This window comes from Dendrobates tinctorius, unplaced genomic scaffold (assembly GCF_039654945.1).
Source record: "Dendrobates tinctorius isolate UK_male_01 unplaced genomic scaffold, ASM3965494v1 ptg000464l, whole genome shotgun sequence".
Lineage (NCBI taxonomy): Eukaryota > Metazoa > Chordata > Amphibia > Anura > Dendrobatidae > Dendrobates > Dendrobates tinctorius.
Genome location: NW_027362126.1, coordinates 261,868 through 285,698, shown reverse-complemented (window position 1 = coordinate 285,698; position 23,831 = coordinate 261,868). Strand labels below are relative to the sequence as shown.

At 45.8% G+C, this 23,831-nt stretch overlaps 1 protein-coding gene across 1 annotated transcript in view; it reads left to right on the top strand.

The window, feature by feature from the left end:
- RERG (RAS like estrogen regulated growth inhibitor) overlaps positions 1-23,831 on the top strand; it is a 241,109-nt gene that overhangs the window by 174,002 nt on the left and 43,276 nt on the right. Inside the window, exon 4 of the mRNA XM_073564599.1 lies at positions 5,285-5,358. Within this exon, the coding sequence (XP_073420700.1) occupies positions 5,285-5,358 (74 nt within the window). The remainder of the gene's footprint in view (positions 1-5,284; positions 5,359-23,831) is intronic.

The following is a 23,831-nucleotide window of genomic DNA, read 5'->3' as shown; positions in this document are numbered from 1 at the left end:
ATGTCATTGAGGCAGGACACGATTCTGTGCTGATGACATTGAGACAGGACACGATTCTGTGCTGATGTCATTGAGGCAGGACACGATTCTGTGCTGATGTCATTGAGACAGGACACGATTCTGTGCTGATGACATTGAGGCAGGACACGATTCTGTGCTGATGACATTGAGGCAGGACACGATTCTGTGCTGATGACATTGAGGCAGGACACGATTCTGTGCTGATGACATTGAGACAGGACACGATTCTGTGCTGATGTCATTGAGGCAGGACACGATTCTGTGCTGATGACATTGAGGCAGGACACGATTCTGTGCTGATGACATTGAGGCAGGACACGATTCTGTGCTGATGTCATTGAGGCAGGACACGATTCTGTGCTGATGTCATTGAGGCAGGACACGATTCTGTGCTGATGACATTGAGGCAGGACACGATTCTGTGCTGATGACATTGAGGCAGGACACGATTCTGTGCTGATGTCATTGAGGCAGGACACGATTCTGTGCTGATGACATTGAGGCAGGACACGATTCTGTGCTGATGACATTGAGGCAGGACACGATTCTGTGCTGATGACATTGAGGCAGGACACGATTCTGTGCTGATGTCATTGAGGCAGGACACGATTCTGTGCTGATGTCATTGAGACAGGACACGATTCTGTGCTGATGACATTGAGGCAGGACACGATTCTGTGCTGATGTCATTGAGACAGGACACGATTCTGTGCTGATGACATTGAGGCAGGACACGATTCTGTGCTGATGACATTGAGGCAGGACACGATTCTGTGCTGATGACATTGAGGCAGGACACGATTCTGTGCTGATGACATTGAGGCAGGACACGATTCTGTGCTGATGTCATTGAGGCAGGACACGATTCTGTGCTGATGACATTGAGGCAGGACACGATTCTGTGCTGATGACATTGAGGCAGGACACGATTCTGTGCTGATGACATTGAGGCAGGACACGATTCTGTGCTGATGTCATTGAGGCAGGACACGATTCTGTGCTGATGTCATTGAGACAGGACACGATTCTGTGCTGATGACATTGAGGCAGGACACGATTCTGTGCTGATGTCATTGAGACAGGACACGATTCTGTGCTGATGACATTGAGGCAGGACACGATTCTGTGCTGATGACATTGAGGCAGGACACGATTCTGTGCTGATGACATTGAGGCAGGACACGATTCTGTGCTGATGTCATTGAGGCAGGACACGATTCTGTGCTGATGTCATTGAGGCAGGACACGATTCTGTGCTGATAACATTGAGGCAGGACACGATTCTGTGCTGATGTCATTGAGACAGGACACGATTCTGTGCTGATGACATTGAGGCAGGACACGATTCTGTGCTGATGACATTGAGACAGGACACGATTCTGTGCTGATGTCATTGAGGCAGGACACGATTCTGTGCTGATGACATTGAGGCAGGACACGATTCTGTGCTGATGACATTGAGGCAGGACACGATTCTGTGCTGATGACATTGAGGCAGGACACGATTCTGTGCTGATGACATTGAGGCAGGACACGATTCTGTGCTGATGTCATTGAGGCAGGACACGATTCTGTGCTGATAACATTGAGGCAGGACACGATTCTGTGCTGATGTCATTGAGACAGGACACGATTCTGTGCTGATGACATTGAGGCAGGACACGATTCTGTGCTGATGACATTGAGACAGGACACGATTCTGTGCTGATGTCATTGAGGCAGGACACGATTCTGTGCTGATGACATTGAGGCAGGACACGATTCTGTGCTGATGTCATTGAGACAGGACACGATTCTGTGCTGATGACATTGAGGCAGGACACGATTCTGTGCTGATGACATTGAGGCAGGACACGATTCTGTGCTGATGACATTGAGGCAGGACACGATTCTGTGCTGATGACATTGAGGCAGGACACGATTCTGTTTTGATGACATTGAGACAGGACACGATTCTGTGCTGATGACATTGAGGCAGGACACAATTCTGTGCTGATGACATTGAGACAGGACACGATTCTGTGCTGATGACATTGAGGCAGGACACGATTCTGTGCTGATGACATTGAGGCAGGACACGATTCTGTGCTGATGACATTGAGGCAGGACACGATTCTGTGCTGATGACATTGAGGCAGGAAACGGTACTTGCTATTCTCATTGAGGCAGGACATGACTTCGCTGGTGTCATTTAGGCTGGACACGATTTTTTTCTGATGTCATCGAGGCACGACATACTACTGTACTGATCTCACTGAGGCAGGACATGGTACTGTGCTAATCTCGTTAAGGCAGGGCACAGTTCTGTTGTGAGGTCATTTGTCCTAACCCTAAGGAGGTTGATTCGCTAAGGTCAGAGTAAACCACACAGACTGAAGGCTTTGATGCAGCGCTGCAGTAGAAGCAGGATGATCCGTATGTACCTGTAAGGCTGGAGTCACACAGAACGATTAAGAAAACGGTCCGATTTTAACGGTCTGAAATTGCACAAAGGTATCTTAACCAGTGATCCGTTATTGATGCGATTTCTCTTCATCGATGCGATTTTAATCGCATGTAAGGATCCTTTTGACATCTGTCTGGCGAGATTTTCTCGCAGGATAGCAAAATGGACATATAATGGAGCCTAATGACAGGTTTCCGCACACAAACAAATAAATAGCTCTAGACACATTAAATACATATATATATATTTTATACATATCATAGAGACACATTTATATATACACTCACTGGCCACTTTATTAGGTACACCATGCTAGTAAGGGGTTGGACCCCCTTTTGCCTTCAGAACTGCCTCAATTCTTCGTGGCAGAGATTCAACAAGGTGCTGGAAGCATTCCTCAGAGATTTTGGACCATATTGACATGATGGCATCACACAGTTGGCGCAGATTTGTCGGCTGCACATCCCTGATGCGAATCTCCCGTTCCACCACATCCCAAAGATGCTCTATTGGATTGAGATCTGGTGACTGAGGAGGCCATTTGAGTACAGTAAACTCATTGTCATGTTCAAGAAACCAATCTGAGATGATTCGAGCTTTATGACATGGCGCATTATCCTGCTGAAAGTAGCCATCAGATGTTGGGTACATTGTGGTCATAAAGGGATGGACATGGTCAGCAACAATACTCAGGTAGGCTGTGGCGTTGCAACGATGCTCAATTGGTACCAAGGGGCCCAAAGAGTGCCCAGAAAAAATTCCCCACACCATGACACCACCACCACCAGCCTGAACCGTTGATACAAGGCAGGATGGATCCATGCTTTCATGTTGTTTACGCCAAATTCTGACCCTACCATCCGAATGTCGCAGCAGAAATCGAGACTCATCAGACCAGGCAACGTTTTTCCAATCTTCTACTGTCCAATTTCGATGAGCTTGTGCAAATTGTAGCCTCAGTTTCCTGTTCTTAGCTGAGAGGAGTGGTACCCAGTGTGGTCTTCTGCTGCTGTAGCCCATCTGCCTCAAAGTTCGACGCACTGTGCGTTCAGAGATGCTCTTCTGCCTACCTTGGTTGTAACGGGTGGCAATTTGAGTCACTGTTGCCTTTCTATCAGCTCGAACCAGTCTGCCCATTCTTCTCTGACCTCTGGCATCAACATGGCATTTCCGGCCACAGAACTGCCGCTCACTGGATTTTTTTTCTTTTTCGGACCATTCTCTGTAAACCCTAGAGATGGTTGTGCGTGAAAATCCCAGTAGATCAGCAGTTTCTGAAATTCTCAGACCAGCCCTTCTGGCACCAACAATCATGCCACGTTCAAAGGCACTCAAATCACCTTTCTTCCCCATACTGATGCTCGGTTTGAACTGCAGGAGATTGTCTTGACCATGTCTACATGCCTAAATGCACTGAGTTGCCGCCATGTGATTGGCTGATTAGAAATTAAGTCTTAACACACAGTTGGACAGGTGTACCTAATAAAGTGGCCAGTGAGTGTATATATTTCTAATTCATACAGTTCTTCATTGCAGAATAGCCGCTGAAACATTAGCCGGCTTTTGTATAATCATTCTCCTGCTCGACATGAAATGACACATGGTTTACCTATAGTTAACCATTTCATTTCATGTTTTTTTTTATGTCTATCACTATTAATTATATGAGGGCTTGTGGGTAAAATTTCGGAGTTGTAGGGGGTTCATTTAAGGGGTTAATTTGTTGTATTAAATTGCTGGGACTCCCGCTGACGTCACTGAGGCTGCAGGGAGTCCCCGCAATTTAATACAACGAATTAACCCCTTAAATGAACCCCTACAACTCCAAAATTTTACCCACAAACCCTCATATAATTAATAGGGATAGACATAAAAAAAACATGAAAAAAATCGCAAGATGTGAGCTGCCCCATAGAATAACATTGGGACGAATGCAATGCGATTTTATATCGCATTGCATTCGTCCGATTTAATCGCCAGTGTGACCCCGGCCTAAAGTTGGAAATCAGTCACCTTGTTGTTAGAGTGTTGTTAGAGTGTGAGTAGTGCGCCCGAGTAGGAGAGTTGATTAGGCATTTAGGCACCTCGTTAGAGTAGACAGCACATAGAAACAGCGGGTTTCTTTTCTGGATTTGGATGCTCAGTAGCACTTATGAGCAGCTGAACAGACGATCGGGCACCTGGCTGAAGCAGAGTCTATTGACGAGTGTGGTTAACTCCGGGCAAACATATCGCAGCAGTGTGTACTACTACCTGCATATGCAGTTGATGGATAGTAACCTGAGCCACCCTTCTAAACCCTTGGATTATTACAACAGAAGAGCATGCCGGGTTATCATGCTAACCAAGTGTGCCCAAGTATGAAGGGAGCCAGCCATAGGAAAAGGAAGAGTCAAAGCCCAGAGCTGGAGCCTGGACAGGTTAGTGACATCATTATGGCATGACTTGGTTTCATGCTGGTCCCATTGAGACAGGACATTAGATCGATTTTTCCAGTAACATTGTGTAATAAAATCATGCTGGAGTCACAGTCCGCAACTAAAGCCAAGGTTTGACCGAAGATTTCTTTTTAGCAACTAGAGAACTGATCTTCTATAATCTGCAATACATGATCACTTTATAAGTATGGATGATGCAGAGACATACTGTAAATCACACTCATTTGTACAGTGTTTGTGCCGTGATTGGAGGGTGATCTCCATTTTTTGTGGAGTAGTTCTAAGAGTCATTAGATGATGCCCTGAGTCACATATATGTTCTGCTTGTGGCTTCATACTTGGGAGCTGCCTGTTACTCACAACATTTTCTCCTCATCAGAGTCTACGTACCGCCATCAGACAACTATAGATGATGAAGCGGTTACTATGGAGCTGCTGGACACCGCTGGTCAGGTAAAATATCGATCATCTGTCTTATCAATTGAATTTATTACTTGAAAGCCCAAAGTTTTAACTAACCACTTTGTGAAGAAATCCATTATATTTTCTATATTTGTTATAAGCAAGAAATGGTTGAAAGCTGGCCATCAAGATAAAAGCAAAGGGAGTTGAGATTCAGCGTGACGGACGGTATTTGCCTGCATAGATCTTGCAGATGTCAACCTTGTGTTTTGTGAGGCAGTGACCCCTGTTACAGCTAGGGGGCACTGTATGTGCTCCTCAGGATACGTGGAGGCGTAACTGTGATGGTGAGACAGTGACCTGCATTATTGTAAATGGCTGGTATGTGTTGCAGAGGAAGTCTGCGCTGTAAGCCCAAAATGTTGTTGTTCTGGGACTTGTAGTTCCACAAGTGTTTGTGTAGTTTATAAGGGGGGCTTACAGGGTTACTCAGAGAGCTGGGCGGGACTGACTAACCACACACACCACCTACCTATGGGGATGGTTACAGCTACATAATGTGACCAGGGTTTGGGACACATGGTTGTTCTAAGGTCCTGAAAGGTCTATGTGTTGGAAGGTCCCAGGAGGGGATGCACTTCCTGAAGAGCACAGTGTGAGACCATGGACTGGCAGAGTCTGTGACAGCACTGCGTTGGGGAAGCTACCATCTGTCTGAGGGTCTGGAACTGTCAGGTGGCCTGGTGAGCAAGGCATTTTCCGGGACGGTGATCCCAGTTCGGCAGCTTCCCTGGGAACCAGGACTGACAGGAGGTCAGTGTGTGGAGCAGGAGCTCCAGGAAGGTAACTCCAGGAAAGGGGGTTATAATAACGGCAGAGAAGTATCTGCCATTGGAACAGACCGTCGGTGTTATTATGTTCCGTTGATATATGTAATGAACTGTTCGGCATGCAGTCACCCAAGGTAACAGGACGAAGTGAGAAGTCCGGCGTGTTTAGTGACAGCGAGTAATGCCGGATACTATAAAGTACTATGGACTATGTGTTAGGTCTGTGATGTGCAACATGACCTACGGTGCGGTTTATGATGTCTGAATAAACCAAATAGACTGCTTTGTGAGAAAAACGTGCCTGTATGCCTTCATCTCAAGGCCAAATGAGTGTCCCCCAACACACGCACTAAGAGCTGTCTTACAGTTTTTCCTGAGCACCCTAATACTACCAATATAAGACTTTCAAGCCCAACCACATTTTGTAGTCGTCATCCCCGGCATGATGCATCACAACCCTAAATAGTGAGTGGTGGGTCATTAAACCCTAAATAGTGAGTGGTGGGTCATTACTCTAGAGACCACCTCTACACTACTCCAGGCCGGTGGTGGAGTGTTTTATACCACAAGGGCTGTCTCTCAGCTTTGTGAATTGGGATGATGTGTCTTTCAGAGGCAAAATAGTTCTCTGGAGCTAGTGATGCACAAGAGATTAAGCACTCAGCAGCCATGTTCTGTCAATTCTCTTGACCTACTTCTTAAACTTAGGGAATCTAGCAGGTGACACATGTAGCCCAATCTGAGGGCAGCATGTATTAGGTACTAGTTGTATGATCTCTGCCTGGTATGAGTGGCTCTCAGATGCTGCAGTATTTCAGAGAAAAATCTGCTGGGAACTGTGACACATGGGAGACTAGTCGGACAGGCAGGTCCCCGGCAGCCACTTCCTCCTGCTACCCTTGAGTGACTTATCTCTCCCAGCATTCGTATATCAGAAGAGACCTGACACTCACTGGCAGTGACTGGGAAGAAAAATGAATAAAAATTCAAGTGTTTTGGCTGCATCTAACCCTAATTGTCACCTGATGAAGGCTGAATGTAGCCAAAACTCCATACTGCTTGTCTTCTGGGAGCACCAAATTACCTAGTCACCTCTGTAACAGTGTGTCCCTCCCTCGGCCTTTGTCCCTGGACTGCAATGTAACCAGGCCTGGGTCAACAACCAGTGGGGGAGTCTGTCTTTGTTCTCCTTAGCAAATGACTTATCCAATACAAGCGTGTAGCTTCTGGAAACTTCTTAAATTAGCCACATAGTTAAAAGTAGGTGGGAGCCCTTCCCCATGGAGGGGTGGATCCCAGGACACAGAACAATAGATACATGTTTTGCCCAGGCAGTTAGATGTTGATGGGCCAGGGGCTAGGATCTTATGCTGAGGCGAGATCCTAGTGCCAGTGTGTGGAGAGTTAAAAGCTGCAACGTGGAATGGTGTGATGTCTCTCATCTGTTGGATCCATTGAACTCATCCCAGGATTATTTTATATTTTCCCTGGCGTCGAATTACCGAGTGGCACCCCCGGAACTGTTTCCCTCTTTGTGTGGACTCATTGTGGACTCTAAGAGATACTATTGATATTTTATGTTATATGCTCCCTGTCTCAATAAATCCCATTGGATTGATCTTCGGCCTGGTGTCCCTTCATGCTCTGTCTCACACCGTTACAACCTCACTCTTTGATTTCAGCAGTGGAAGGCATATTTAGCTCACAGTAGTCGTTGACTGTGCAGGTTTTTTCAGCCCAGTGGACCACTTCTGACACGAGAAAGCAACAAAGATGGTGGTAGTGGTGAGCTCCGCTCATCTGGTGTGTTCTGCTGCAGGGTGGTGTGAGTAAATGCAGATGGAAGTAAATGTGAATCGACAGTAAAAGTTCAATAGACTAATGGCTGTAGAACCAACATCAGCATATGGATTGTGATGGGAAATGGTGGCAGATTCTTCATACTGGACAGACAATCCAGGTGACACACAATATTGATCATCGAAATAGCAAAAATCTATCAGGAGACACCTGAACACATTTGCTCAATAAGAGAGTTTTTCAGTATCAACCAGAGTCGTGCCTAGTACTCAATATGGCTCCCTTTTTTTTGATCATCACGTGGGAAACTAAAGGTGTGCGTGTAAGGGGGTGAAGCACCGAAGAAGCCGAGGGGAAGTTGCCTTTCAAGCTCCATCCCCAGAACCATCGAGCAGGGCATTAGGTTCCCCGGGGAATGCTTTAAGGGACGGGACAGTAACCAGGAACAGGAAGAGGGCAGGACTGGGAGCAGGAGCAGCACAGCACAGCGACGTGAGGAGGACGCTGACGCAGGAAGGGAGAGTAGATGGGTGCAGGGGCTGGAGACTGAGAGACCGCGGACACAGGCGGTGGGCAGTGAGTACGAGAAGCCTGTCACTGCACTAACAGGAAGGCTGTTCTCTCCCCTCCTTGAAGACACTTGGACACACAGACAGACCGGGTACCTCGACGAGACGCTCCCCTGCAGAGAGACAGGGCCATATGCCGAGACGCTCCTCTGTGATCAAGGGGCGTACAGTAGCGAGACACTGTCCTGTAAAGAGAGACTGTGTGAGGCAGAGCCCCTGACCCTGGTGGGAGAACGCTGCCGTCGTAGCAGAAGGAAGGACCTTGAGTACAGGGGGACATCGCCATCCTCATACACCTTGGGTTCCCGCGTTAACCCCCCATACTCCAGCTGGACTATATCCAGGACCCCAGAGACAGAGGATATCAAGCACCACTGGTGCCTTGGTGCCAACGCTGGACAAGAGTGAACCCTCCAATCAAGACCACTGGGAACTGATAAGTTTTCCTCAAAATAGAATAACTTTTCTACTGTTTGAACCTCGTATATTTCTCTCTGCTGTTGATATAATCTGTTATATCTCATTCTCTGTTATACTGTATGTTTTACCAGTATTATCCCCTGTAAATAAACCTCCCTTTTTACTGTTGGTCTGTCTTTTCCTTGGTGACATATATCTCTCCTGCACGTTATTACATGCGTAGTTAACCATCTCAGCATCACCAGGAGAAAAGTCCATGAGGTCCTATCCTCCTCCAAGCTCAATCTGATTGTCCATCTTTGGCCAGTCTGCCAGATTGTGCATTCATTAAGGCCCACTGCATGGCATAACCATATTACACCACTCTTCCACCCTCTAAGGCTACGTGCACACCCTGCGGAATGGGGTGCGGATTTGGCCGTGCGGATTTTGTAAAATCCGCAGGTCAAAAGACCTGCGGTTTATCTGCGGATTATCCTGCGGTTTGGCCCTGCGGTTTCACCATCTCCACAATAGTGGAGATAGGAAACTGCTGCAGATTCCGCAGAAAGAATTGACATGTCAATTCTTTCAGTGGTTTCAAAACCGCAGGAAAACCGCGCGGAAAAATCCGCACCGTCTGCACTGCGGTTTTGTATAGGAGATAGCAGAAGAAATTTTTGAACCCCTCTCCATAATCTTTGAAAATTCTTGGAGAACAGGAGAAGTCCCAGAAGACTGGAGAAGAGCAAATGTTGTTCCTATCTTCAAAAAGGGGAAGAAGGTGGACCCAGGCAACTATAGGCCGGTGAGTCTGACTTCTATACCAGGAAAGATCTTTGAACAAATTATTAAACAACATGTATGTCAGTACCTGGATAAGAATGAAGTGATTAAACAGAGTCAGCATGGGTTTGTAACTAATAAGTCATGTCAGACTAACTTAATTTCCTTCTATGACGGAATCACTGATTGGGTGGATCAAGGAAATGCTGTAGATATAGTATATCTTGACTTCAGCAAAGCTTTTGACAAAGTATCTCATACAATCCTTATTGAAAAAATGATTAAGTATGGAATGGACAAGGCAACTGTTAGGTGGATTCATAACTGGCTTAGTGATCGGACCCAAAGAGTGGTCGTAAATGGCTGCACATCCAGTTGGAAGAATGTCTCAAGTGGGGTACCACAGGGCTCTGTCCTGGGCCCTGTATTGTTCAACATCTTTATCAACGATTTAGATGAAGGAATTGAGGGTAAACTGATTAAATTTGCTGATGACACAAAGCTAGGAGGGATAGCTAATACTAGAGAAGTGAGAGAGGATTCAAAAAGATATAAATAAACTGGAGAAGTGGGCAGCAACTAACAGAATGGTTTTTAACAGGGAAAAATGCAAAGTACTACATCTGGGCAATAAAAATGAAAAAAGCATATACAGAATGGGAGGAATAGGGCTAAGCAACAGCACATGTGAAAAAGACTTGGGTATACTAACAGATCACAGAATGAATGAGTCAACAGTGTGATGCAGCAGCAAAAAAGGCAAATGCAATTCTAGTATGTATTAACAGAAGCATACAGTCTAGATCACGTGAAGTCATTATTTCCCTCTACTCCTCTTTGGTCAGACCTCATCTGGAATATTGTGTCCAGTTTTGGGCACCACATTTTAAAAAAGACATCAACAAACTGGAGCAAGTTCAGAAAAGAGCGACCAGAATGGTGACCGGTCTGCAAACCCTGTCTTATGAGGAAAGGTTGCAGGATTTGGGAATGTTTAGTTTGCAAAAGAGAAGACTGAGAGGAGACTTAATAGCTGTCTACAAATATCTAAAGGGCTGTCACATTGTAGAAGGATCAACTTTATTCTCATTTGCAAAAGGAAAGACTAGAAGCAATGGGATGAAACTGAATGGGAGGAGGCACAGATTAGATATTAGAAAAAACTTTTTGACAGTTAGTGATCAATGAGTGGAACAAGCTGCCATGAGAAGTGGTGAGTTCTCCTTCAATGGAAGTCTTCAAACAGAGGCTGGACAGATATCTGTCTGGGATGATTTAGCGAATCCTGCTTTGAGCAGGGGGTTGGACCAGATGGCCCAGGAGGTCCCTTCCAACTCTACGATTCTATGATTCTATGATTCTATAGTACTGTACACCGCAGCAAAATCCGCAGCGTGTGCACACACCCTAAATGTGCAGGATAGGAAACCTTATCAGTACTGATTGTACATGAGTGGTGTGGAGCAGTATAGGGAGTAATGCACCATGACAGAAATAAATTGCAGACTTCAACATTTATTAGAAATATCAGAATAGCTACCATCTTTCCCAGACCCAGTGTGACTGTCCCAATATATCAGAGAGCTTCCCTGACTTCCACTCATACTGAGCAATGTCTTCTCTTCTGCCATCTTCATTGCTCTGTAGCTCCTCCTCCTGCTCCTCATGGGTGGGATCAGCATCTTTCTACTCTGCACATACTCATATTTTATTAAATATAATATTGTTTTATGTTTTCTTGATCTCACCGGGATTTGAACACCCAACCTGCATCATTCCAGGCAGTAGCAAAAGCTATGATCCGCATCCTGCACTGAGATTCTTAGGAGAATGTTCTGTACTTGGATTGGATGTAATGGTACATGGAGCTACATCTCTGTACGCCAGTGTATTTATATATACTTGTATTCTACAGGGAAAATAACTAACATTTTTTTCTTCCTATAAAATTATTACAAAAATAGAATGAAAAACAATAATAATAATGATATTTTTATACCACATTCAAAAATAAAAATAAACATCACAAATCACCAAATTTCCCAGATGTTTGGTATAACTGTACCTGTAAAAACCCGTGGAACCCAGTGATCCGATGTATATGGGGATGTGTAAGTAGTGGGAGCGTTTCTCATGTGTCACTAGTAGCAAGAATGAATCTGCCGCATCCAGTTAGCATCTCCGTCCTTTTTGCTCCCCCGCAGAAATCACAGGTTTCTATTGAAATGTCAGCGTCATGTGTCCTTGGGAACAATCAATGGCTTTTTACAGGAAAGTGCACATTGTGTTCTGTCTGCATGTAATGGAGGAAAGTGCCGGCCGTGGGTTGGAAGGTATGGAAACCAGAAATACCTCACCTGAAGGGAACATGTGAATCTATTCACCGCCTGTTGCAATCCGCTGACACATATGGCGCCATCAACACAGCTGTGCACACAATGACTGCTGGCAGAATTTGAGGTGTCTGATCTGAATCCTGAGATGTAGTAAAATACAGAGAATTGGCACAAGTAAATGGTATAGTAGGGTTCTCTACTACCAACTCACCAAGAAAGCAGAAAATCTCACAGGAGATAAAGCACATCGGCTCTTCCCAGACTAATGTTATAGGTTACAGAATGGCGTGAGATTAATTACATGTCTCATCAAATGCCAATCACAAGTCAGAGGAAGGTGGAAGAAGGCCAGAAACAGCAGGAAGGGCGCAGAGATAGAAATCGACACTACCCATAAACTCCGGGAGGAACACAAGCTGATGGCGCCTGCACAATGCCCAAGGTTGGTTGGATGAGCCAATGTTATACGCAGCTGAAGACTCATCCAAGACCATACTGGAAGGCTGCATATTTCAGAAGGACTAAGATAGGCAACCTCCATTATGTGACTGCAGAAGGCTAGAAACAGCTGGAAGGGCGCAGAGATAGAAATCCCCACTAAGGCCCAAGTCTCCCTGCCGAGAGTCGCACGAGTGTAATGCGAGTGTCACGCGAGTACAATCAGACTTTTCACACCTAGCATCCGATCTACATCCGATTGCAATGCGATATTAACATGAGCTTTTATATACAGCAATTCTCTGTGTCATTTACACATCATTTTCGGCAGAAGATACACACACACACACATATATATAAATGATAAATAAATAGAATAAAAGCTGGCAATTCATGTGCCGTGTACAGTAAAATCAGAGTGAGAGGTTAGAATAGAATAGATGATATATACACATAGGAGACATAGATATATTGATGTAAGTGACATACTCACACATATATGTATGTATTTATATTGCATAGATAGATAGTGTTCTGCCCTCTGAATACAGGGCAAATATGTTTTGTATTACAGTATGTGCTATATTATGTGCTGGTTTAGTTATAGCACCATCTAGTGGTGGCTGAATTTATAGCTGTGTCTTAAATAGCATTTACAGCCTGTGTCTTTAACAGAAGTGTTGCACTTTGGATTAAAGCAGTGCATTGTGGGAATGCAGCAATGTATTCTGGGATAAAGATGCCATTTTCTTCTGTGTATTTCATAAGGACACATGTTTTATCTGTCCTCCTGTAACTCCCCAACTTGAGTTCATTATCCGGGTAAAGCATATCTGGTAAAGGTTAATATCTTTTCTTGCAATGCAGTATTACAGAGATGTTATTAAGTGTACAGCAGCCAGTGCTCAGTAGATGTAATTAGACACCTGTGTGTTTCTATGTAAAGTTTGCATCACACTGTATACTTCCTGTAATTGTGTTAGCTGTGTGATCATCTGGCCAATTCTTACCCATGTTGTTTGTATTCTTTATAGTTTTACCGCATGTTCTATACTCTTCACCAATAAACAAGTTAGAATACAGAGAACGGTCTGATTATTTGGAAGACAGAGCAGTGGTTTATGCTGTATGCTAGAGTGCACACCATGTCCACTTGTATGAAGGCAGAACAGATAGATACAAGAAAAGCCGGCAATTTGAGGCTAAGTGCCAGAATTGGTGCATCTTAGAGAAGCGCCTTTCATGGAGCAGCTGAGAGCTGAGGTTTTTAGCCTGGGGGGCCACTATCCATGGCCCCTTCCTAGGCTATTGATATCAGCCTGCAGCTGTCTGTATAGCCGTTGCTGGTTATTAATTATAGGGGGTCCCCATGTCATTTTTTGGGGTTGGTCTCCCATTTTAATACCCAGTAAAGGCTAATTATACAGCTATGAGCTGATTTTAATAGCCTGGGAAGCTCCATGGGGATTACCCCCTTCCCAGGCTATAAACGTTGGCCCCCAGCCATTGGCTTTCCCTCTGCGGGTTCGAAAAATTGCATGGGAGCCCACAACATTTTTTTCCAAAAAATATCTTTTTTTACCGTATATACTCTCATATAAGCCGAGATTTTTTTGGGCTGAAAGTCCCCCTCTCGGCTTATATGCGAGTCATATACCGGGGGTCGCCCGGGAAGGGGGAGCGGGGGGTGTCGGAGATCATACCTCTCCTGGCATGTCTCTTGCAGCCCCCCCGTGCTTATTCCATCTTCTCGGTGCTGTTCTTCCTGCTTTCAGTGGTCACGTGGTGCCGCTCATTACATATGCGCATATGTAATGAGCGACACCACGTGACCGCTGAAAGCAGGAAGAACAGCGCCGAGAAGATGGAATTGTCATGATCTCAGTGCGGGTTTAACTCGCACACGTGGGGTTAATGTCTGGAACCAGTGCTGCTGACTGGCATTTCTGGGGTTAAAGGTTGTGATCCCGATGCAGGCTTACCTGCACACCTGGGGCTATGATTGTGGCCTCTCCCTGGTTCTGGGAGAGGCTTCTTATAGCCTCAGGACGCTCCCATCCCCCGTCAGTTATACTCTTGCCCTTGGCATAGTGTGGTGATCTCTGAGTGTGTTTTTGCTGTGTTCTGGTTGCTTGATAATCTGTGTATGACTCTGTCTGTTCTTTGGATCCTGCCTGGTACCTTCTATGTCTGTTTGGTTTTGACTGCTGCTTGGCCCTGACTATCCGCTCTGTCTCATCCTTGGTTACGGCTATCTCTGTGTATGACCCCCGTTTTGCCTGACTCTGAGTAATTCTGTATAGTGTCTTTCCATCTCACTAAGCAGGATGCTAAGCCCCGCCCCCTTGCAGTCACATGACCGTAGGTCCCGTGTCTGCTTGCTAAACCTCAGCATCCACAGGTCCTGTGCATCAGTACTTTCTGGCTGTACCTGACCCCGGTACCCCTACAGTGCGGGTGAGTCCCTGCTCAGCGGAGGCTGCACGCCGGCGCTGACAGGATCCTGACACTCAGGACATGCGCACTGGCTCAGTGAGCAAGTACAGTGTGGTGTTCCTGACATTATAACTGACCATTAAGTTTTGTTTTGTTTTTTTCTCTGCTGAGAAATATGGATCCCATACAATCTCTTGCTGAGCAAATGAAAAATCTGAGTCAGATGTTTCAGGGTTTATCTCTGGAGCAGCAAGCTCTGGCTCATTCTCAGCAGCAGGTTTCTGAGACAGTGCGGGGAGCTCTAGCTGCTGGGTCTCTGGGGGCTGGGGCGAGGGATGTTGTTTTGGTGTCCCCAGAACCACCTGTTAAACTGCCTGATTTCTTTTCTGGGAACAAAAAGGAGTTCAGGGTTTTCATGGAGGGGTGCAAACTCTTCTTTAGTTTGAGGCCACGTTCCTCTGGGGACGAAAGTCAGAAGGTAGGGGTCATTATGTCTCTGCTAAGAGGGTCCCCACAAGCTTGGGCTTTCTCCCTTCCTCCCACTGCCCCTGAGTGTCTGTGAATGCGTTTTTTGAGGCCCTCGGGCACATATATGATGAGCCGGACCGAGTGCGATTGGCAGAGGACATGGTGATGAGTGTCTGTCAGGGGAAACACTTGGCTGAGTGATTTTGCACAGAATTCCGCCGCTGGGCCGCAGAGGTCTCTTGGGACGACGCCGCACTCCGAAGACTCTTTCGCAGAGGCTTGTCCGAGCGGTTACAGAATGCCTTGGCATTACATCCCCACCTAACTCTCTCGAGGACGCCATGACCCAGCCGTCTGGATGGACCGCAGGCTGCAGGCCAGGGGGGTGATGCAGGCGGAGACTCCATTGTTCCCTAGTGGAAAAGAGACTGTTTCTGTACCCATGGACGTAGGGGCTCTCTCCCTGAAGGAAAAGGAGAGACAACGCCGGAGAGAAAAGCAGTTATGCTTCTACTGTGGTAAAACTGGACATTGGAAAAGGGAGTATCCTGATTGTCCATCCTCAACCCGGTCGACGGGAAACGACTAGGTCTGGGTAGCCAGTGGGTAGACCACTCAGACCCTCAGGTACCCTTTTCCTCGTTTTCTAAATTGTTGCTTCATGTGGAACTGTTAGTGGACGATTGTTGTTTTCCCTCTACAGCCTTCGTGGACTGCGGATCATCCATCAATCTCATTGACTCCCAATTGGTCACACGCTGTAAGATAGGGACAGTTAGACTTAAGGTTCCGATCAAAGTGGTGGCCATTGACTCCTCCCCCCTCACTAAAGAGGGAATTCTCTTTATGTCTGACTTTTTTTCACTCAAAGTGGGCACTACCCATGTGGAAAAGTGTTTGGTTCTGGACAATCTACCAGCAGGATTGGTGTTGGGCATGCCCTGGTTACAACGCCATAACCCAGTCATTAACTGGAAAACGGGGGAGATTGTTCAGTGGGAGTTTAATGATTCGATGTTATGTGATAAGTCTGCACTATTAGTTGAACCTGTTAAATCTGTATCTGTGTCATCTGTCGAGCTGGAAGGTATTCCGGAGTACCTGAAAGAATTCGAAGTTGTGTTCTCTGAAAGCGAGGCCGAGACGTTGCCGCCACATAGACCCTTTGACTGCGCTATCGAGTTAGTCCCGGGGGCTAAATTGCCTAAAGCCCGTCTGTTTAATTTATCTGGCCCTGAGCGCTTGGCCATGAAAGATTACATTGCTGAGAGTCTTCGCAAAGGACACATAAGTCCCTCAGTCTCACCTGTGGCGGCAGGGGTTTTTTTTGTTAAGAAAAAAGATGGTGGTTTACGTTCCTGCCTCGATTTTCGTGAGCTGAACAAGATTACTGTATGAAATACGTACCCCCTTCCGTTGATTCCCGATTAGTGTAACCAACTTTCAGGGGCAAAATGGTTCTCCAAACTGGATCTTCGGGGGGCATATAATTTGATAAGGGTCCGGGAGGGGGATGAATGGAAAACCGAGTTCCTCACGACCGAGGGACTGTTTGAAAATTTAGTTATGCCGTTTGGTTTTACCAATGCCCCAGCCATATTTCAGAATTTCATCAACGTGGTATTCTCGGATCTCATTGGTCGTTTTGTTGTCATTTACTTAGACGATATTCTGATGATATACTCACACGACAGTTAATCTCATCCGAATCATGTACAAACCGTTCTCCAAAGACTGAGGGAAAATCATCTGTATGCCAAATTGGAGAAATGTGTGTTTTTTGTTCAAGAATTGTCTTTTTTGGGATTGTGTCCTGTGAGGGTTTTCGCATGGACCCCAAGAAGGTGCAAGCCATTGCGGATTGGGTGCAACCCCGAAACCTTAAGGGTCTTCAGCGCTTCTTGGGCTTCGCCAATTATTACTGCAAATTTATTCAGGGGTTTTCACAGGTGGTCAAACCACTCACAGATCTTACTTGTAAAGGTGCGGATGTGAGAAACTGGTCCTCGCTCGCAAAAGAGGCCTTTGCGACCCTGAAAAGAAGCTTTATGTCTGCTCCTGTGTTAGCACAGCCAGATCATCCAAACCATTCGTCGTGGAAGTTGACGCCTCTGAGGTGGGGGTGGGGGCGGTGTTGTCCCAAGGGCCTGCCACTCTAACCAACCTCAGACCATGTGCTTTCTTTTCCAAGAAGTTCTCTGCTGTGGAAAGAAATTATGACGTAGGCAATAGAGAGCTTCTTGCGGTCAAATTGGCGTTTGAAGAATGGAGGCACTTTTTGGAGGGGGCCAGTCACCCGGTTACGGTGATCACGGATCACAAAAATTTGTCATACATTGAGTCTGCTAAAAGACTAACGCCCAGACAGGCCCGTTGGTCACTTTTTTTTTCCCGTTTTCAGTTTACGATTACATTTCGTCCAGGGTCTAAGAATGTCAAGGCTGATGCCTTATCGCGGTTTTCAGCCGGTGTCGCCCCCTGAGCCACCGTCCTCCATTCTTCACCCTGGGGTTGTGATAGCAGAGGTCTCATCTGAATTGGACCGGGAGATTCAGGGGGCCCAGTCGCGAGCCCCGGCGGCCCAGCCGGAGGGGAAGTTGTTTGTCCCATAGCAACTTCGCCTGAAACTCTTGCAGGTGTTCCATGAATCCAAGCTGAGTGCTCACCCTGGTATTTCAGCCACACGTCTGGCGGTGGCTAGGATCTTTTGGTGGCCTACCCTTGGTTCGGACGTAAAAAAATTAATTGCTGGTTGTGGGGTCTGCACTCGTTCTAAAAGCTCTCATAGCCGGCCGGCAGGGGAGCTGATGCCCTTGGCAGTGCCCGAAAGACCATGGACTCACTTATCCATGGATTTTGTTACCAATCTCCCTCCATCTAAGGGTAATACAGTGGTATGGGTAGTGGTGGACAGGTTTTCTAAGCAGGCTCATTTTGTACCCCTGTCCGCACGAACGTCAGCTGAGACGTTGTCCAGGTTGTTTGTGCAGCATGTGATCCGGTTGCATGGGGTACCCCTGAATGTGGTGTCTGATCGTGGTGTGCAGTTTGTGGCTAAGTTTTGGCGTGCTTTCTGCTAAAAATTAGGGATGTCTCTGTCCTTTTCGTCTGCATACCATCCTGAGAGCAATGGTCAGATGGAGCTCACTAACCAGTCCCTGGAACAGATCCTCAGGTGTCTAACCTCTGCTAGACAGAATGACTGGTGCGATGCACTGCCGTTGGCTGAATTTGCCTTCAATAGTCGGGTGAGTCAATCCACGGGTATGACTCCTTTTTTGATCAATTATGGGTTCAGTCCTCATTTTGGTGAGTTTTCTCTTCTGGACTCGGGGTGTCCTGGGGCTGAGGGCTCTGTTCAGCAATTACAGAATACGTGGGCAGAAGTTCAGCGGAGTATATCTAGGTCTCAGGGCAGGTATAAGTTTTTCGTGGACAGGAAACGAACACTAGGGCCCACGTTTCAGGTTGGAGACAAGGTTTGGCTCTCCACTCAAAACATTAAGTTGAAGGTTCCTTCAGCCAAGTTGGGGCCCAAATTCATTGGCCCATACAAGATTGTGGAAAAAATCAATCCAGTGGCGTATAGGCTGTGCCTTCCACTCTCTTTCAAGATCCCTAACGTCTTCCACAAATCTCTACTGAAACCTTATGAAGCAGTCCGGGGAGACTCCGAGTCTGCTGCTTCTCCTGTTTTGGTCGAGTGGCAGGTAGAGTACGAGGTTGGTCATATCGTAGATTCCAGGTTGGTATGGCGGTCGGTACAGTATCTGGTTCATTGGAAGGGGTATGGACCGGAAGACAGGTCCTGGGTACCGGCCCGGTTGATGCATGCTGATCACCTGGTGCAGGCTTTCCATGCTAAGTACCCGGGCAAGCCTGGGGGTCCAGAGGCCCCCCGTTGAGAGGGGGGTACTGTCATGATCTCAGAGCGGGTTTGACTCGCACACGTGGGGTTAATGTCTGGAACCAGTGCTGATGACTGGCATTTCTGGGGTTAAAGGTGGTGATCCCGGTGCAGGCTTACCTGCACACATGGGGCTATGATTGTGGCCTCTCCCTGGTTCTGGGAGAGGCTTCTTATAGCCACGGGACGCTCCCATCCCTGTCAGTTATACTCTTGCCCTTGGCATTGTGTGGTGACCCCTGAGTGTGTTTTTGCTGTGTTCTGGTTGCTTGATAATCTGTGTATGACTCGGTCTGTTCTTTGGATATTGCTTTGGATTCTGCTTGGTACCTTCTATGTCTGTTCGGTTTTGACTGCTGCTTGGCCCTGACTATCCGCTCTGTCTCATCCTTGGTACGTTACGGCTATCTCTGTGTATGAACCGGGTTTTGCCTGACTCTGAGTAATTCTGTATAGTGTCTCTCCATCTCACTAAGCAGGGTGCTAAGCCCCGCCCCCTTGCAGTCACATGACCATAGGTCCCGTGTCTGCTTGCTAAACTTCAGCATCCACAGGTCCTGTGCATCGGTACTTTCTGGCTGTACCTGACCCCGGTACCCCTACAGTGCGGGTGAGTCCCTGCTCAGCGGAGACTGCACGCCGCCACTGACAGGATCCTGACACTCAGGACACGCGCACTGGCTCAGTGAGCAAGTACAGTGTGGTGTTCCTGACAGGAATAAGCACAGTGGGCTGCAAGAGACATGCCAGGAGAGGTGAGTATAACGGAGGGAGCCATATTCACCTGTCCCCCGTTCCACCGCTGCGCGTCGCTCTGCTGTCTTCCTCTGGCAGTGACGTTCAGGTCAGAGGGCGCCATGACGTAGTTAGCAGGCGCCCTCTGCCTGAACAGTCACTGCAGAGGCGGCAACGCTGAGGAGCAGCAGCTGCAGCAGCAGCGACAAGGTGAGTATATAATTGTAAGGGGCCACTAATCACCGTGCAGCATTATAAGGGGCCACTAATCACTGTGCAGAATTATAAGGGGCCACCAATCACTGTGCAGCATTATATGGGGCATATGTTATTATGGAGCATGTTATAGGGCCATCATTATTCACTGTGCAGCATTAGTAGGCATATTTTTGTATGGAGCATCTTATGGAACCCATCATGAACTTTATGGAGCATTATATGGGGCCATCGTGAACTTTATGGAGCCCATTTTATTTTTGAAATTTACCAGTAGCTTCGGCATTTTCCACCCTAGGCTTACACGCAAGTCAATAAGTTTTCCCAGTTTTTTGTGACAAAATTAGGGGGGGTCGGCTTATACACGAGTATTTACGGTAAATACATGTACAGCAAGCTGAGCACATACTATACTAACTGTATTTGTAACTGACATCTATACAACTATCTATTCTATGTGTATTTACTGTATGCAATCCATCTCTTCTATCCTGTCGGCTCCTCCAGTGATTTTAAAGTACACGGCACATGAATTGCAGGCTTTCTCCTATCTATGTAATATATAATATATATATATATATATATATATATATATATATATGCGTCTGACATCTATAGATCTGTGTATTCCATGTGTATATATCTATTCTATCTGTTCTATTCTAACTTATAACTCTCTGATTTTACTGTACGCGGCACATGAATTGCCGGCTTTTATTTTATCTATCTATCATATACAGTTGTGCTCAAAAGTTTACATACCACGGCAGAATTTTTGCTTCCTTGGTCTTTTTTCAGAGAATATGAATGAATACACCATAACTTTTTCCCCACTCATGGTTAGTGGATGGGTGAAGCCATTTATTGTCAGACTAGTGTGTTTTCTCTTTTTAAATCATAATGGCAACCCAAATGACCCTGATCAAAAGTTCACATCCCCGGGTGATTTTGGCCTGATGGCATGCACAGAAGTTGACACAAATGGATTTGACTGCCTACTAAAGGTAACATCCTCACCTGTTTGCTTGTAATCAGCGTGTGCATAAAAGCTGAGTGAGTTTATGTGATCCAGACAGACTCCACGTCCATTGACTCATCTTGGTCCAGTCTATAGCTTACCTCTTCATAAAAACTGATTAGATTGGTTTGACAGGAGCGATTCCTCATAAACCCATGCTGATATGGAGTTAAACAGTTATTCTCATTGAGATAATCCAGAATAACACCCTTCAGAAACCCTTCACATATCTCACCAACAATAGAGGTTAGACTTACTGGCCTATAATTTCCAGGTCACTTTTAGAGCCTTTTTGAATATTGGTACCACATTTGCTCTGCGCCAGTCCTGTGGAACAGACCCCATCGCTATAGAGTCCCTAAATATAAGAAATAATGGTTTGTCTATTACATTACTTAGTTCTCTTAGCACTCGTGGGTGTATGCCATCCGGACCCGGAGATTTATCTATTTTAATCTTATTTAGCCGGTTTCGCCGCTCTTCTTGGGTTAGATTGGTGACCCTTAGCCCCTTCACCCCCAAGGGTGGCTTGCACGTTCATGACCGGGCCAATTTTTACAATTCTGACCACTGTACCTTTATGAGGTCATAACTCTGGAACGCTTCCATGGATCCCGGCGATTCTGACATTGTTTTCTCGGGACATATTGTACTTCATGTTAGTGGTAAAATTTCATTCAAATAACTTGCGTTTATTTGTGAGAAAAACGGAAATTTGGCGAAAATTTTGAAAATTTTGCAATTTTCCAACTTTGAATTTTTATGCCCTTATATCACAGAGATACGGCACACAAAAAACTTGATAACTAACATTTCCCACATGTTACTTTACATCAGCACAATTTTGAACCAAAATTTTTTTTGTTAGGAAGTTATAAGGGTTAAAAGTTGACCAGCGATTTCTCATTTTTACAACACCATTTTATTTTTAGGACCACATCACATTTGAAGCCACTTTGAGGGGTCTATATGATAGAAAATACCCAAAAGTGACACCATTCTAAAAACTGCACCCCTTAAGGTGCTCAAAACCACATTCAAGAAGTTTATTAGCCCTTTAGGTGCGTCACATGAATTTTTTTGAATATTTAAAAAAAAACAAAACTTTTTTTCACAAAAAAAAATACTTCAGGTTCAATTTTTTTTATTTTACCAAGGGTAACAGGAGAAATTGGACTGCAAAAGTTATTGTACAATTTGTCCTGAGTACGCTGATACCTGATATGTGGGGGGGAACGACTGTTTCGGCGCATGGCAGAGCTCAGAATGGAAGGAGCGCCATTTGACTTTTTCAATGCAAAATTGGCTGGAATTCAGATCGGACGCCATGTCATGTTTGGAGAGTCCCTGATGTACCTAAACAGTGGAAACCCCCTACAAGTGACCCCATTTTGGAAACTAGACCCCCCCAAGGAACTTATCTAGATATGTGGTGAGAACTTTGAACCCACAAGGGCTTTACAGAAGTTTATAACGTACAGCGGTACAATTAAAAAATCAGTTTTTTTCCACAAAAATGATCTTTTCACCCCAATTTTTATTTTCCCAAGGGTAACAGGACCCTAAAAGTTATTGTGCAATTTGTCCTGAGTACGCTGAAACCCCACATGTGGGGGTAAACCACTATTTGGGCGCATGGCAGAGCTCGGAAGGGAAGCAGCGCCATTTGACGTTTTTGGCTGGAATTGAGATCGGACACCATGTCGCGATTGGAAAACCCCTGATGTACCAAAACAGTGGAAACCCCCCACAAATGACACCATTTTGGAAACTAGACCCCCTAAGGAACTTATCTAGATGTGTGGTGAGAACTTTGAACCCCCAAGGGCTTCACAGAAGTTTATAACATACAGCCGTACAATTAAAAAATCATATTTTTTCCACAAAAATTATCTTTTCACCCTCAATTCTTATTTTTCCAAGGGTAACAGGACCTAAAAGTTATTGTGCAATTTGTCCTGAGCACGCTGATACCCCACATGTGGGGGTAAACCACTATTTGGGCGCATGGCAGAGCTCGGAAGGGAAGCAGTGCCATTTGACATTTTTGACTGGAATTGAGATCGGACACCATGTCGCGATTGGAAAACCCCTGATGTACCTAAACAGTGGAAACCCCCCACAAATGACACCATTTTGTAAACTAGACCCCCCAAGGAACTTATCTAGATGTGTGGTGAGCACTTTGAACCCCCCAGTGCTTCACAGAAGTTTATGACGCCCGGGCGTGAAAATAAAAAATTCGTATTTTTTCCACAAACATGATATTTTAGTCACCATTTTTTTATTTTCCCAAGGGTACCAGGAGAAATTGGACCCCAAAAGTTGTTGTCCAATTTGTCCTGAGTATGCTGATACCCCATATGTGGTAGAAAACTACTGTATGGACACACGTCGGGGCTCGGAAGGGAAGTAGTGACGTTTTGGAATGCAGACTTTGATGGAATGGTCTGCGGGTGTCATGTTGCCTTTGGAGAGCCCCTAATGTACCTAAACAGTGGAAACCCCCACAAATGACCCCATTTTGGAAACGAGACCCCCTAAGGAACTTATCTAGATGTGTGGTGAGCACTTTGAACCTCCAAG